Genomic DNA, 15000 nt, shown 5'->3' with positions numbered 1-15000 from the left:
GACTGGTTTTAAACGCCTCGTTTGCCTGCAGAAGGTGCCTGATTTCATTTAATTTCTCTGCTTTTCTTCATGATTTGCGCTGATGCCTCGACGCTGAAGTCATGTGATCTGGTCACGTGACTCGAGGATGCGCCGCTTCCTTCTTTTGACGGTTTGCTCCTCAGGACGGAGGAAGACTGTTGTCTGTCTTTTCTTTTCTTGTTATTTGATCAATCTAATAAAGTGACGGCATTGCAGTGAAAGCAGCCTTGAGCGAGTGCTGATGTACAGAATGAAATGTACTTGGAGAAATAAAAATAAACTGAAACGAACAAATGATCTGCTTCTGTGTGATGTGTTCATATCATATCTTTAGATCCTGAATGTGAGGCTTTATTTTTCATTCTGTTGTAGTCAAGGCCTTAATGTCTTAAACTGAGCTAAAAGTATTAAAGTCATAATGTCGTGGCATTAAATATTGCATGCATTGCAAAACTGAATATCGTTCTCAGTATTTTTGTCTTGCTTTCAGTACAAATATCTAAACATCCTTAAATCAAGATGCATTTGCTGGAGATGCAAAATGAAGACATGAGTCTTGTTTTCTGAGAAACTGAACAAAATAGTTATTAAAGTGAACAAATATGTCCGTCGGCTCAGAAAAATAAACTTGCTTATCCTTTTAGATATTTGCTTTTGATTTCATCATAAACTCATTTTCATAAGTTCTTTATTTGTTCTTAAGCTTTGTTTACCTTTAGAAGCTTCAGGATCTGTATTCTCAAAGCATCTCATCGTATCACTGAGAGTTCTCCTGTTTTTAGCTATGAGTTTTCTCTTAAAACCTCTTCTCAAAGCTGCTGAGACAAACCTTTACTAAAGAATAGAGAGAAGTCTTAAGCTCAGAGTAAAGAGCCTTTTTCTATTTTCAATATTGAATTAAAGGAATGAATGAATGATGCTCGGATATGCTTTCTAACAGCTTCATGTGGCCGTAAACATTTCATTTTAACATGGCTTTGAGCACTATGCATCATTAAAGTTCCCTTTCACCGTGACCGAGCCGGTAAATGTGTTTGCATGGAATAATCTTCTGGTCTGAACCTAGAGTCTCTGTATCAGTGTGCGATAAAATGAGCATCTTCCATCCGAAGACTTGTGTTGCATTTCAGGGCAAAGCAGAAGACATTGTCGAACAACAATATAGAGTGCAGGAAACTATTAATTGGTTATTGAGCAGTAGCCTACTATAAATTATACTACAATTGGAAAATACTGTAAATTGATAAACTGTTCGGCGTGATGACGATGAATGTCTCCAACACGGCTGTAGTCCAGAATCACGAGTGTGTGTTAACTGGTGTGTTTTATAGTGATCGACCGATAGTGATTTTTTTTATAATCGATACCAATTATTTGTATGTTTATGTGCCCGATAACCCATATTTATTACTGTTATAGAGTAAATAAATGACTGCGTGAAGCAAGTCCATACTTCACTCTGGTTTTTGCTCCTTTCAGTCATCTTAACAAAACATGTTTTGAGAATTAGTCTTTCATGCAGGGTTCTAGACTCATTCTTCACACTGATCTCTCTTTTGCACGAGCTCATAATTTGGTTGCAATTTGTTGTTTATTTTTTGTCTTTACTACAACATTTGATTAATCAATGCATGCTGATGAACTTTCATCATAGTTTATAGTTATATGGTAACGAAAGTGATCAACATTCAACTCGTTCTTTTTCATCGGTGTTATTTGTGATTTAAAGGAATTCTTTTTTCGTGCGCTTTCACTTTCAAATTTGTGATCTTGGTGTCACATTTTACAAGAAAAGATCATTGTCTGTTTTGCTTATATCTATACACCTTTCACTTTTTAAGACTAAAACAAAAGATGGATTCATTGTTATTAATTATAAAGCACAACAACAATAAAACAGTACGTTGCAATGACAAACTATCTTACATAACATTTATTAGCAAAAACGAATAAGACGAGGCACAGGACACAGACCATGCACTCGTCAGTGCTAATTATGGCTGTGTTATTTCAGGCAAAGTTATATCTTTATAAGGACAGGGCTTGACAGAGTATCTTATTTATCATATTTCTTAGAGCCAAGTTGCATAAACTATATATCAGGCATTTATGTAATACATCTAATTTGTGCATTAATGACTGTAATATTAAATAGTTTACTAACTACAGCACATCAAGTACCTGCTTGTTGGTGTCTCGTCTCCCTCAGATGCGCTGCAATTGCGATCCTGCGCGCAATTCTGAAAACACCCACAAGATGGCGTTATCGGTGAATCCGATATTACAAAACCGATATCCGATTATGGAAAAATTCTTAAATATCGGAAAAATATCGGTAAATCGATATATAGGTCGATCTCTAGTGTTTTATGTCGTAGAATAAAGTGTGAAAGTATCTTGTGCTTGTGTGAACCACGGATTTAACCAAACTCCCATTAAAAAAAAAAAACATATATAGGCTATATAACCATATATATATATTATGGATATATAGCATATAAACAACCTTTTGATTAACAGATTGGAATAATCATGGCTGATAGTAAGACAAACGTAAAAGAAAACCAAACTGGATTCAAGAACAGGGTCATTCTATGGAAATGTGGAACAAAACAGTTTCCATTACAATTATTGGTAAGTCCAGCAATGTATTTCTCATAACTTCCATGATGTTGTGATGTATGTGTCTCGATATTATATGACATTATATTATACATTTCCTTTTGAATATTACGCTCAAAGTCGATGTGGAGTTTACAGACGTTTCCTCAATGAGTCAGGCACGAATAGCTGACGTTTGTCACAATGTCATTATTACAAATGTCTTATAAGATAAGTGTCAGATGTCAAAATAAGAATCTGCCCGCGGTAGCCTGTAATTAGATTATCTCGACGTTCGCGTCGAGGAAACGGAGTGTAAATGCTGTTTTCTTTAGCCTCGATTTGCGATTCCTAAATGTGTTTTCTTCCATGTTTAGGGACATTTACTTTTTACTCTTTTTATATTTTTATCTTATTTTTTATTAATGCTTAAACAGTCACATTGCCAATAGATCACACACAAATCCATTAATGACCAATAGTTATAAATTAAATATAATTAACAAACACAAATGCATACACATTTATGACTTATGTGAACAATGCCTGAGACTTGGTGTTACGAGCACTTCCTCTGTCTGATTGCCTCTTCAAGATGAATCGCTTCTTGTATTCCCCAATTATAAGTCGCTTTGGATAAAAGCATCTGCCAAATGACTAAATGTAAATGTCCATTTCTCTGTCCATAGCCTCTAGAAATATTACACTTTAGGGTTTCTTTATATTTTAAAATGGAACAATGTTATTTGAACAATTACACCTTCTTGAGCCGTCAATGTGGCAATGTTTGTTGTTTAATTAATTATAAAGAATTTCAAGCAGCACAAAACTGCTCGTCCCCACAGCCGTGAACAGCAGAAAAGTGCTTTTTGACGTCAAAAACAGGTTTTTCTACCATTTAAAATACAATAATATATTCATAACTATCAAATATATGATGTAAATGACATAAACTAAATGCTGAATAAATATTATAAAATATTCAAAGAAAGTATTGGTCCCCTGGAGTTGACAGAAATAGTTTATTTTGCAATAGAAATCACACTGATGACATCACTTAACTTCCTTCTTTCTATTTCCTGAAGATCTATGAAAAAAGTCCACTGTTTCTTTTCAGTTTTCAGAAATCTTCTCATTTATCTCATGATTTCATATGAAGCTTTTAGTTGAAGTCACTGGTGACCTACTTTATTGTTACAGAACTGTAAAAAAACTAGAATACAAATGGATGAAACTACTTAATTTAGTGAGAATACCATGATTGACAACATGTGATTTGATCATTTGCAGCAGATATTTTGTAAAATGCATTTTTCATGAAAACTGGTGTCACCTTCTTTATGGGTGCTTCCAGTGACTCCCATTTATTTCAACTGAATTCAAATCTATTAACTTAAAATAGCACTAAGATTTCATGATTCTAACTGTTCTTTATCATTGTTAGTCCTCCTTTGGTCAGGTTTGGCTAAAGTGAGTAGTAGTGACTTTACAGACAGCGTCTTTCTTGTACACCCTTCACAAGGGGAATGCGGCAGGTCATCAGCCGCTCACTGATTCCCACAGGAGACTCTGGAATGTTCTGGAGCAATCTGTTTTTAATGGCAAAACCTACTCCGTGTAGACGGCGGGTGTCTTCTGGAAGGCCCTTCCAGAAGAAGGTGTATCCTTGCCCGACTTCTATTAGCGAGTCCTCTCCTGCAAGCCGATGTCAATGTTGTATTTGTTAAGGTCGCTGCGGGGTCCGTCAGTTCCATTCTGCACATCAAGAAGTGTGCGTACATTCCATGTAGCCAAGATTAACAGTTTAAACTTATATTTTCGACCGCGTAATGGGGTGCCTTGGCGACAGCGGTGAGCCACCCAGGAGTATATCGAACAGGCAATGTTTGGGTCACCTTTTCTAAACCCTCCCCTCGGCAGGGGGTGAGCAGTGCGGACCCTGAAAAGGGCTGCTCAGTCGCACAAGAAGCTGCCGAAGGTGGACGCTGTTCCAACCTGTCCACACAACAACCATCACGCTTGTGCCGCCTCCGTGCAGGGTTCAGGCTAGAGGCTGCCAGTCTGATCCAAGACCTGCCTCCTTCACATTTACCCTGTCGCCGAAGGGCTTGTACGTTGAAGTGATAGCTTACACAGAGAGTGGATTTAATGTGAAGAGAGGGGTCCGCAGACCCTATCTCCACTGCTTCACTCCAGAATCCAGTTTCCAGTGACAGGAGATGAACTCTAGACAACCAGATGGACGGTGGAGTTGCAGGGGGCTGCCAGGTCTCAGTCTGTTGAGCCTGCCTCTCGCATGTCCCCAACGCGGACTTGTCTTGAGGAGACGAAATGCTCACGGAAGACAACCCACAGAGCAGTGGGGGCAGCAGTCTTAGTTAATGGCGGACTGCACTCGTCATGTCGAGGACTATCATTGGCATAAATGGAGTTTTTGCAGCGGATCTAATGACGCCACTCATCTAGTCCCTCCATACCTGATAGACCTCCGCTGTTGGTCCACGGCTACTTATTCGACAGGGAACCACCGCATGGAGCCCCCAGCTTCATATTATAAATTATATCAATATTTTTTATCTTTTCATTTACATTATTGACACACTATTTTCCTTTTTTGATATTGTGCAGTTGCTTTGACACAATTTACATTGTTAAAAGCACTATATAAATAAAGGTGACTTGACTTGTGTATGTGTGTGTGTGTGTGTGTGTGTGTGTGTGTGAGAGAGAGAAAGAGTGTGTATGTGTGTGTGTGTGTGTGTGAGTGTTTAAGAGTGTGTGTGTGTGTGTGTGTGAGAGAGAGAGAGAAAGAGTGTGTGTGTGTGTGCGTGCGTGCGTGTGAGTGTTTAAGGGTGTGTGTGTGTGTGTGTGTGTGAGTGTTTAAGAGTGTGTGTGTGTGTGTGTGTGTGAGAGAGAGAGAGAAAGAGTGTGTGTGTGTGTGTGTGCGTGCGTGCGTGTGAGTGAGTGTTTAAGGGTGTGTGTGTGTATCTGCTGTGTTTATGGAGGAATGACCGGAGTCTCAGGTATATAAGAGCAGCTGCAGATTCACACTCATCTTCATCATGAGGAGCTTCATTCTCATCTTCATCAGTGGATTGATCTGCAGCATCAGCGCTCAACCACAGCCCTGCGGTGAGTCACTCTTTCTTTCTTTCTTTCTTTCTTTCGTTCTTTCGTTCTTTCGTTCTTTCGTTCTTTCTTTCTTTCTTTCTTTCTTTCTTTCGTTCTTTCTTTCTTTCTTTCTTTCTTTCGTTCTTTCTTTCTTTCTTTCTTTCTTTCTTTCTTTCGTTCTTTCTTTCTTTCTTTCTTTCTTTCTTTCTTTCTTTCTTTCTTTCTTTCTTTCTTTCACTCACTCACTCACTCAATCTTCTCACTCATTAAACTGTGCTGGTTTGATTTCTAGTGTCTCCTGCTCTGTATGTGGGCAGCATGTCTCTGGTGAGTCTCTGCTGTGTGTGGTTTGATTGATTATTGATTGATTATTGCTATAGCTCAGTGTGAATCTGTTGTTTGTCATCATCAGACGGCGGCGGATGGAATTATCACGTCTGCGGCCTCGTACTCTTACGATGCTCATGCTCAGCAGAAACTACATGAGCGTCTTCGACGAGTCCATCACTGTGGATCTGCTGCTGCTCTTCCAACAGGTCCGTACGGAAAACACGCCATAAAATGACTTTCATCTCACAATTCTGACCTTTCACCCCCGCGATTCTGAGTTTATATCACACTATTCATGTGGATCTTCTTTCTCAGAACTGTGAGATTAAAAGTCAGAATTTAGTTTGTTTTTTCAATGCAGAAAAAACAAACATATAGCATATATATTTATATATATATATATATATATAAAAGCTATATATTATAAGTGATGCTACAGAAGAACACTCTGTGGTGCCTCAAAGAAAAAGAATCATTGTTTTCTTAGTGTGAAGAACATTTTAGTAATTTAAAGGACCTTTTTTCCAAAGCAAAGATTCCATGGATGTTAAAATAAGAAAATGTTATTTCTCATTGTTCAAAACATCTAATTGTTTATGTTTTCCTTGGTTTTGTGAATGTTGAGGGAACATTACATTTGATTCCTTTCCAACCATTACGGAATGTTCTCTGAAACAAGTGGCGTTAGATGAACATCCAACTAAAATGTTTTGGAATTAAGCGTTCCATGAGTGATAAATAATATTTGTGTCCTAATGTTTGGAGAATATTATTAAAGAGCAGATAACTTTGAACAAATGTTCTATTAATGTTACTGGAAGGACTGAGAGAACCTCGCTGGAACATCAGCCAAAGTTCATCTGTGTTCATGGACCCATCGATGCAGCTCTAAACTCTGGCTCTGACTGATTCTCCTCAGGTTAGGATGATATCAGTGTTTGAGCTTTTTCCGTCTCGTCGCAGGGTGTGATGTATGAGATCGATTCCTCGCACCTGTCCTGTCAGAAAAAGGTTCTGGAGTCCTCCTTCCACCCCACGCGGGTCCCGGCCGACGCCGTCTTCATGGGTCAGGTGATTCTGGGAACTGTGTCCGTTCCCGGTCTGGGTCTGCTGACCAACTCCTGGGTCGGAGAGATTCCTGAGATTCAGGGTGAGAGCAATACCACGGTATAACACAGTGATTTTCATCAGTCTCTGAAGACATGAACACAGTACCATGGTATGAGTACAGTAGTAAACAGACTAAAGAACGTCTCCATCACTGATGTGTTTTTGTATGGAAGCTCGTTTCCACCACAGAATAAACAAATTAAAAATGTAATTATTTTACAATTCGGACTTTGTTTCTTGTAATTCTGGGAAAAGAAATCAGAATTGCGAGATTTAAATTCAGAATTCTGAGAAGAAACCAACAGAATTTCAAGATATAAATGACTTCTGACTCTTTTTGCATTTCCAAGGTCATATCTCACAATTCTGATTTGATATGAGAAAGTCAGATAAAAAGTCACAATTACCTTCTTATTTTTTTTTCATGGCGAAAACAAGCTAAGTAAATGCTTGAATACAACTGATGAGCAATGAACAATCACTCCTGATAAATGAATCACATGAACTACAGCAACATGATTTTCCTGTTGAATCAATCTGTACTGAATGAATCCCTGCTCTTCAGCTCAGTACATGCTGACCTTCACGGAGTTCACGTGTCTGCCGGTCAGCGCCATGGTCTTCACTCCTCAGACCGGATGGATCACCTTCAGGTCCAGTATCTCCTCACACACACGCCACAGATCATATTTCATATTTCATCATCATTCACTAATGTCTCTCTGGTGTCTTTGATCGCGCAGCTTCTACAATCATCTGCTGGGGGTCCACAATCCTCAAGACTTTGTTCCTCCGTTCTTCTGTCCCACAGCGGCTCCGGAGTTTCCTGAAGGCCATCCGTCCATCTCAGTGATTCTCTCAGTTCTTCTGATTGATTCCTCATGAGATGTTGATGGCTGGACTGAACAGTGAAATCATGAGAAGCAGATCTCTGTGGGTTTGCAGAAATCTGACCTGCTGGATCAAACCTTAATCAATAAATGAAAATGTCTTCATCGAAATGTTTCATGTCTTTATTTAGTCTCTGTGTGTGATAAGCCAAAACATCTATATATATTTATATTTATACATATATCTATCAGTCAAATGCTAGGAATAAATAATTGTTTTAATGTTTTTAAAACAAGCCTCTTTTTGCTCACCAAGGCTACATTTACATAATCAAAAGCAGTTACAATGTTAAACAATGTTTTACAAAAGATTGAATGATACATTGTGAAAAAATTTATATTTCAAATAAATGCTGTTCTTTTGAACTTTCTCTTCATCTGTGAATCCTGAAAAATAAAATGTATCACAGTTTACACAAAAATATTGTGAAGCACAACTGTGTTCAACATTGATAATAATCAGAAATGTTTGTTGATCAGTAAATCAGTATATTATTATGATTTCTGAAGATCATGTGACACTGAAGACTGGAGTAATGATGCTGAAAATACAGCTGCAGATCACAGAAATACATTACAGTTTAACAGATATTCACATAGAAAATGGGGGGGGGGGGCGCGAATGTTTAGTGTGTGTGTCATTAAGGCGCCCGTCCGTGTGTCTTTGAGTGTGTGTGTGTGTGTAACTCTCAACAGCAGCAGTAGTTCAGTTCAGTCTAGTCTAGTCCGGTCTGCTTGAGTTCAGGTCTGGTCTTAAATCATCTGCAGCGGATCGTGTTCGCAGCTCCTTCAGTGTCGCGGTGAGTTTGAGAGAAACTTCTGGAGTTTCAGAGATGTTTTCGCTGGAGATTCACGCGCGTCTGTGTTTGAGCTCAATGTAACACGTGCTCGATACTTTCACACTGAGAGTATTTGATGTCGCCGCTCGCTCGGGCGTGCTTTGTGTGTGTGTGTGTGTGTGTGAGCGAGCGAGCGTGTGTGTGATCGAGCGTGTGTGAGCGAGCGTGTTTGAGCGACTGGTGGCTTGTTTGAGTGAGTTTTCATTCTTTTTCTTACATTGAAAAGTTAGTGTTGTTTAGTTTGTTGTCGCTTGTAATTAGTTGCCGGCAGACTCTGATGGGTTGTAAATGTTTACCGGATGAATCAGTCACTGTTGAAGACTGTTTGGCTGCTATTAGTAGAGAAATATGTGCTCAGAATATTCTGTCGGCATCTAGAATGAATAAAGCTGTTGTTGTGTTTGTGAAGGAAGAGTCTATGGTTCACCATTTAGTGGAAGTTGGTTTATCTGTTGATGTTTTTTTGCCTGTCGAGTCCTTCAAAGAGGGTAACTCTCTCCAATGTGCCCCTGTTCATTTCTAATGATTCACTTGAGCGATTGCTTAGCCATGATGCCCATTAAAATGATCCCTCTTGGTGTTAAGAATCCAGATTTAAAACATGTTATGTCTTTTAGACGCCAAACTGCTATTATTTTGAATGCTGAATTTCAACACTTGGATGTTTCCGCGAAATTGACTTTGGCAGGTAAAGATTATACAATTTTCATTAGCACTGAATCAATGAAATGCTTCTCTTGTGGGGTCTACGGACATACAAAATTGAGATGTACTAATAATAAGGTGACTGAACAAAATGAGACTGAGCCTAAAACACCTTCGGAGCAGGTGGCTCCTGCCATGGAAGATGGTAACCAGGATGGCAGTGATGAAACCGATCAGAGGGCTCAGGGCTGAATCGGATTCAGTGTCAAAAGACGATGAAACTCCAAAAGAGGATGCAGTGATCAGTCATGCTGAGAATGCAGGAGAGTGTTCACTGAACACTAATGAATGCGCTAATGTTCGCAGTGGATCTGAGACAGGATCAGAGCGCCCCATGGAGCTAGATGAGCTTGTGGGAGTCAGAGAGTCTCCGGATGAGCTTGTGGGAGTCAGAGAGTGTCCAGATGAGCTTGTGGGAGTCAGAGAGTGTCCGGATGAGCTTGTGGGAGTCAGAGAGTCTCCGGATGAGCTTGTGGGAGTCAGAGAGTGTCCGGATGAGCTTGTGGGAGTCAGAGAGTCTCCGGATGAGCTTGTGGGAGTCAGAGAGTCTCCGGATGAGCTTGTGGGAGTCAGAGAGTCTCCGGATGAGCTTGTGGGAGTCAGAGAGTCTCCGGATGAGCATGTGGGAGTCAGAGAGTCTCCGGATGAGCTTGTGGGAGTCAGAGAGTCTCCGGATGAGCTTGTGGGAGTCAGAGAGTCTCCGGATGAGCTTGTGGGAGTCAGAGAGTCACCGGATGAGCTTGTGGGAGTCAGAAAGTCTCCGGATGAGCTTGTGGGAGTCAGAGAGTCTCCAGATGAGCTTGTGGATGAGCTTGTGGGAGTCAGAGAGTCTCCGGATGAGCTTGTGGGAGGCAGAGAGTCTCCAGATGAGCTTGTGGGAGTCAGAGAGTGTCCAGATGAGCTTGTGAAGTGAAGTGAAGTGAAGTGAAGTGACATTCAGCCAAGTATGGTGACCCATACTCAGAATTCGTGCTCTGCATTTAACCCATCCAACATGCACACACACAGCAGTGAACACACACACACACAGCAGTGAACACACACACACCGTGGACACACACCCGGGGCAGTGGGCAGCATTTATGCTGCAGCGTCCGGGGAGCAGTTGGGGGTTCGGTGTCTTGCTCAAGGGCACCTCAGTCGTGGTATTGAGGGTGGAGAGAGCGCTGTACATTCACTCCCCCCACCTACAATTCCTGCCTGCCCGAGACTCGAACCCGCAACCTTTGAATTTCAAGTCCGACTCTCTAACCATTAGGCCACGACTTGTGGGAGTCAGAGAGTGTCCAGATGAGCTTGTGGGAGTCAGAGAGTCTCCAGATGAGCTTGTGGGAGTCAGAGAGTCTCCGGATGAGCTTGTGGGAGTCAGAGAGTCTCCGGATGAGCTTGTGGGAGTCAGAGAGTCTCCGGATGAGCTTGTGGGAGTCAGAGAGTCTCCGGATGAGCTTGTGGGAGTCAGAGAGTCTCCGGATGAGCTTGTGGGAGTCAGAGAGTCTCTGGATGAGCTTGTGGGAGTCAGAGAGTCTCCGGATGAGCTTGTGGGAGTCAGAGAGTGTCCAGATGAGCTTGTGGGAGTCAGAGAGTCTCAGGACTCACAAGCATCTGTTGGCCTGTCACAGGTTGATGTGGATCAGTTATCTGAGGGAGGTGAGGCTCAGTCGTAGATATAAATTCGGACAGTGAGGAATCTGATGTTGTGGATTATTTCACTGATGTTAGTTCCCAAGGAAGTTCTGCAGAGAAAAATGCAGCTTGCAAATGTAACCACCTTATTATACAGTACAACAAATGAATGATTTTCTCAATGATACTTTGAAACAAAGAAGTATTTCTCTGATTTACAATTGTTTGTTGATTCTTGCACTATGGCTATGAGAAAAGTTTCATTGGAAGACCATGATCAGCCTAAAAGATATAGATAAAAAAAACATGTCAGTGCTGTTAAAAAAAGACTAAATGCAGGCCATAAAAAGCATTGATATGGTCATGAATATTAAGGTGATGTATTATCTTTTTTGCATTCTTTTACCTTTCGTCATGACAACCTTAAACATTGGGACTTTTAATGTTAATGGTTTTCGATGCACAAGGAAGAGAGTTGCTTTATTTGAAACAATTTTGTTGCAAGAAACGCATACAGATCAGCAAAATCAAGCACAGTGGTATGGTGATTGGAAAGGCAGTGTTGTATTAATTCATGGTACAAACCTTAGTGCAGGTGTTGCCATGCTTTGTTCTCCATGCGTTAGTATGCAACCGGATGTGGTTGAAATAATACCAGGTAGGATTTTGAGAACTGATATTATTTTTGGTAATGCTCATTTTTCTTTTATTAACGTGTATGCACCAAATGTTGGTCAAGAACGCATCTAATCTTTTAAACACTTTCTGATGCTTTATTACAGTGTCCTCAGGGAAATGTTGTTGTACTTGGTGGAGATTTTAATTGTACTGTTAATTCATATTTGGATAGGAATCATGATGAACCTCACCTTTCTTCTGCTGAGAGTTTAAAGAAATTAATTAATGAACACAATTTAATTGATGTGTGGAGAGAGGCCTTTCCTGGAGTCAGATAATACACATGGTTAAAAACTAATTCTAATAATATTTCAGGAGCTAGGCTTGATCGCTTTTATGTTGAAAAGGGTAATAGGGGTAGGTTCTTTAGTTCTCTTTTCTGTCAGATCATCACTATGTTTCTATTGTAGTTTCTGTTTCTCTTTCTAAATCCTATAAATCACATTGGTGCTTTAATAATAGATTATTGCAGGACTGTACTTTCATTCACTCCTTTAATCTTTTCTGGAAAGCTTGGAGAGAGGAGAGATGTCATTTTCAGTTACTGAGTCAATGGTGCGATGCTGGTAAAACACAAATGAAGTCTTTTTGCCAGCAGTACACTGCACATAGTGCTGGAATGCTCAAAGCAAGAATGAAGTCCCTTGAACAAGATATTCTTGGGCAAAGCAGTGACTGTACCCACTATAATTCAACTTTTATTGACTCTGTTACAAATGATAAACTCCTTTTAAAGAATTTATTGGAAGAACGAGGAAAAACAGCCCTTCTAAAGACCAGATTTGCACAGCTGAACGATATGCATGCTCCTACATCATTCTTCTTGAAAAAAAGCCAAGGGAACAGAAGCGTTTTCATCAGTGGGAAATACCAGGTGGCGGTGTGATAACAGACCAACGGGAAATTCAATCTTATGCTCTTTCTTTTTATGAGGATTTATACCATTCGGAATTATGTGATGATACAGTAACTGATGAACTTTTATGTGACCTGTCCAAATGAACAGAAGAAGAATGTAATGTGTTGGATGGGCCTTTGTCTTTTGGAGAGATTTCACAGGCTGTTTAGGAAATGTGTTCTGGGAAGTCACCTGGATTGGATGGGCTTACTGCAGAATTTTTCCAATCCTTTTGGAATCTACTGGGGCAGGACTTATACGAAGTTTTCCTTGAATGCATTGATCAAGGGACCCTTCCTTTGACTTGTCGAAGAGCAATTTTAACATTAGCATAGCTTCAGTGGGTGACCAGTCTTGGGCTGCAGGGTGATATGGCTGTGGCCCCAGTGTAGATTCAGTCAAACTTACAGCTTATGCTGATGATGTAACAGTTGTTATAAAAGACTCAGAGGATGTTACAAAATTGATTTCTTCCTTAAATATCAACAAGCTTCATCTGCAAGCGTTAATTGGGAGAAATGTACATCTTTGCTCTTGGGTGACTGGTTGGGCGCAGGACCTCCTAGGCTGCCGCAGCAATGCAGATGGGCCAGAGATGGTTTTAGAATCCTTGGTTTATTTTTTGGGACTAATAGCTATACAGAAAAGAACTGGGAAGGGCTCGGCGACAAGGTAGTTCTTAGAAGTGGAAATGGATTCTACCATATCTTTCTTTTAGGGGGAGATGTTTGGTTATTAATAATCTATCAGCTTCAATGTTATGGCATAAATTTACTGTATTAGATCCTCCCAAAGAATTACTTTCTGGAGTTCAAAAAGCATTTGTTAATTTTTTTTGGGATGGTTTCCATTGGCTTCCTCCAGGTATCCTTTATCTTCCTGTAGCAGAGGGAGGCCAAGGACTAATACATCTGGAATCTAAAGTCTTTCAATCCTTACAAAAACTTTGATATAGTTCAGATCCTGTGCCTTGGGTTGAGTTTGGATTATATATACTCAAGAATTTTGGAGGATTTGGTCTTGATAAACAGTTGTTCTTAATGCAGAAGACCTCGGTGGAGAAAGTGCATTCTTTACCTTTCAGTTTTTATTTAGGAGTGTTTAAATCTTGGAATATTTTTAAAATAATGAGACATGAAGATGAATATTGTGGAGTTTCAGAACCTATTTATTTTAATCCCCTGTTTCAGTTATCAGCCAATGTGTCATCATCTTTAGTCATACAAGTTTTGAATGCTGGGTTAACAAAAGTCCTGGACTTGATTGATTTAAAGAATGGCCAATGGAGAACTGTACAGGCAATCGCGGATCAAATTGGGATAAATTCAGTAAGAATTGTGGAGGGATTAGTCAGGAATCTTAAGGCATCTTTCCCTCAGACGTTCTTATCCTTCATTAATAATATTCTTTTGGAGGGTGATATTTCTCTGTCTTCTCCTGAGCTCAAGGTAGTTCTTAAAGATTGGGAATCTGATGATAACTGTCAAACAAAATTGCTGAAAGGTTATGGTGCTATGGTGTTTCATTGTATTGGGGAAAAAATGTTATACCAAATTTGTGTAAAATCTGTACATTTGGGTCAATTGAAACGAAGACCAGATACAAAATGGAGGTCTTGGTTTTCTATTTCAGAGGAGGTTTTTCCATCATGGAGGTTATTGTACAAGCCTCTAAGAGATGTGGGGATATTCAGTGGAGGATACTACATTGTATTATAGCCTCAAACTCTTTTGTGTCTAAGATTAATGAGACTGTTTTACCGGCATGTCCTTTTTGTAATGCTCTTGACAATGATTTTCATATGTTTTGTGAGTGTCTTAGACTTAACTCATTATTTGAAATATTGGAGAAAATTGTTGTAAGATTGGGTTTTACATTTACCAACAGTCTATTTATTCTGGGTTGCAGATATAAGAGGTCTTGGCAGCAACAGTGTACACTTGCTAATGTTTTAATAGGACAAGCTAAACTTGTTGTGTTAAAGTCTCATCAGTGTAAATATGCCGGTGAAGATGGGTTTAGTAACTCTGTTTAAGTCTTTAGTGGAGTCAAGAGTGTGATTGAATATATTACCAACATACTAATAATGTCCTCTATTTTGAATGGAAATGGGGTGTTGGGGGGGCTTTGGTGACACTGTGTGATTCTGGAAATTAGTTTTTTAATTGGTAATGTTTAGGAATCTTATGTTTTG

At 39.8% G+C, this 15000-nt stretch overlaps 3 protein-coding genes across 3 annotated transcripts in view; all 3 read left to right on the top strand.

The window, feature by feature from the left end:
* The window catches only part of ssr1 (signal sequence receptor, alpha), an 11263-nt gene extending 10947 nt beyond the window's left edge, over positions 1–316 (top strand). Inside the window, exon 8 of the mRNA XM_079406942.1 lies at positions 1–316. This exon is cut by the window's left edge and continues 351 nt beyond it. The gene's annotated coding sequence lies outside the window, so the exon portion shown is untranslated.
* A 5368-nt stretch (positions 317–5684) lies between these two features.
* Positions 5685–8058, top strand: LOC306863696 (ependymin; the record flags this gene model as incomplete). The annotated part of the gene is made up of 7 exons (XM_079407194.1): positions 5685–5754; positions 6026–6060; positions 6146–6273; positions 6379–6382; positions 7027–7213; positions 7739–7826; positions 7917–8058. The coding sequence occupies 7 exons, from the start codon at positions 5685–5687 to the stop codon at positions 8056–8058; spliced, it is 654 nt and encodes a 217-aa protein (XP_079263320.1).
* A 967-nt stretch (positions 8059–9025) lies between these two features.
* LOC306863505 (twisted gastrulation protein homolog 1-A-like) overlaps positions 9026–15000 on the top strand; it is a 12158-nt gene continuing 6183 nt past the window's right edge. Inside the window, exon 1 of the mRNA XM_079406877.1 lies at positions 9026–9075. The gene's annotated coding sequence lies outside the window, so the exon portion shown is untranslated. The remainder of the gene's footprint in view (positions 9076–15000) is intronic.

This window comes from Barbus barbus, assembly GCF_936440315.1.
Source record: "Barbus barbus genome assembly, chromosome: 44".
In the NCBI taxonomy this organism is placed as follows: Eukaryota; Metazoa; Chordata; class Actinopteri; order Cypriniformes; family Cyprinidae; genus Barbus; species Barbus barbus.
Note: the sequence above shows the minus strand (reverse complement) of the source record. Positions and strands in the feature narration are given on the sequence as shown.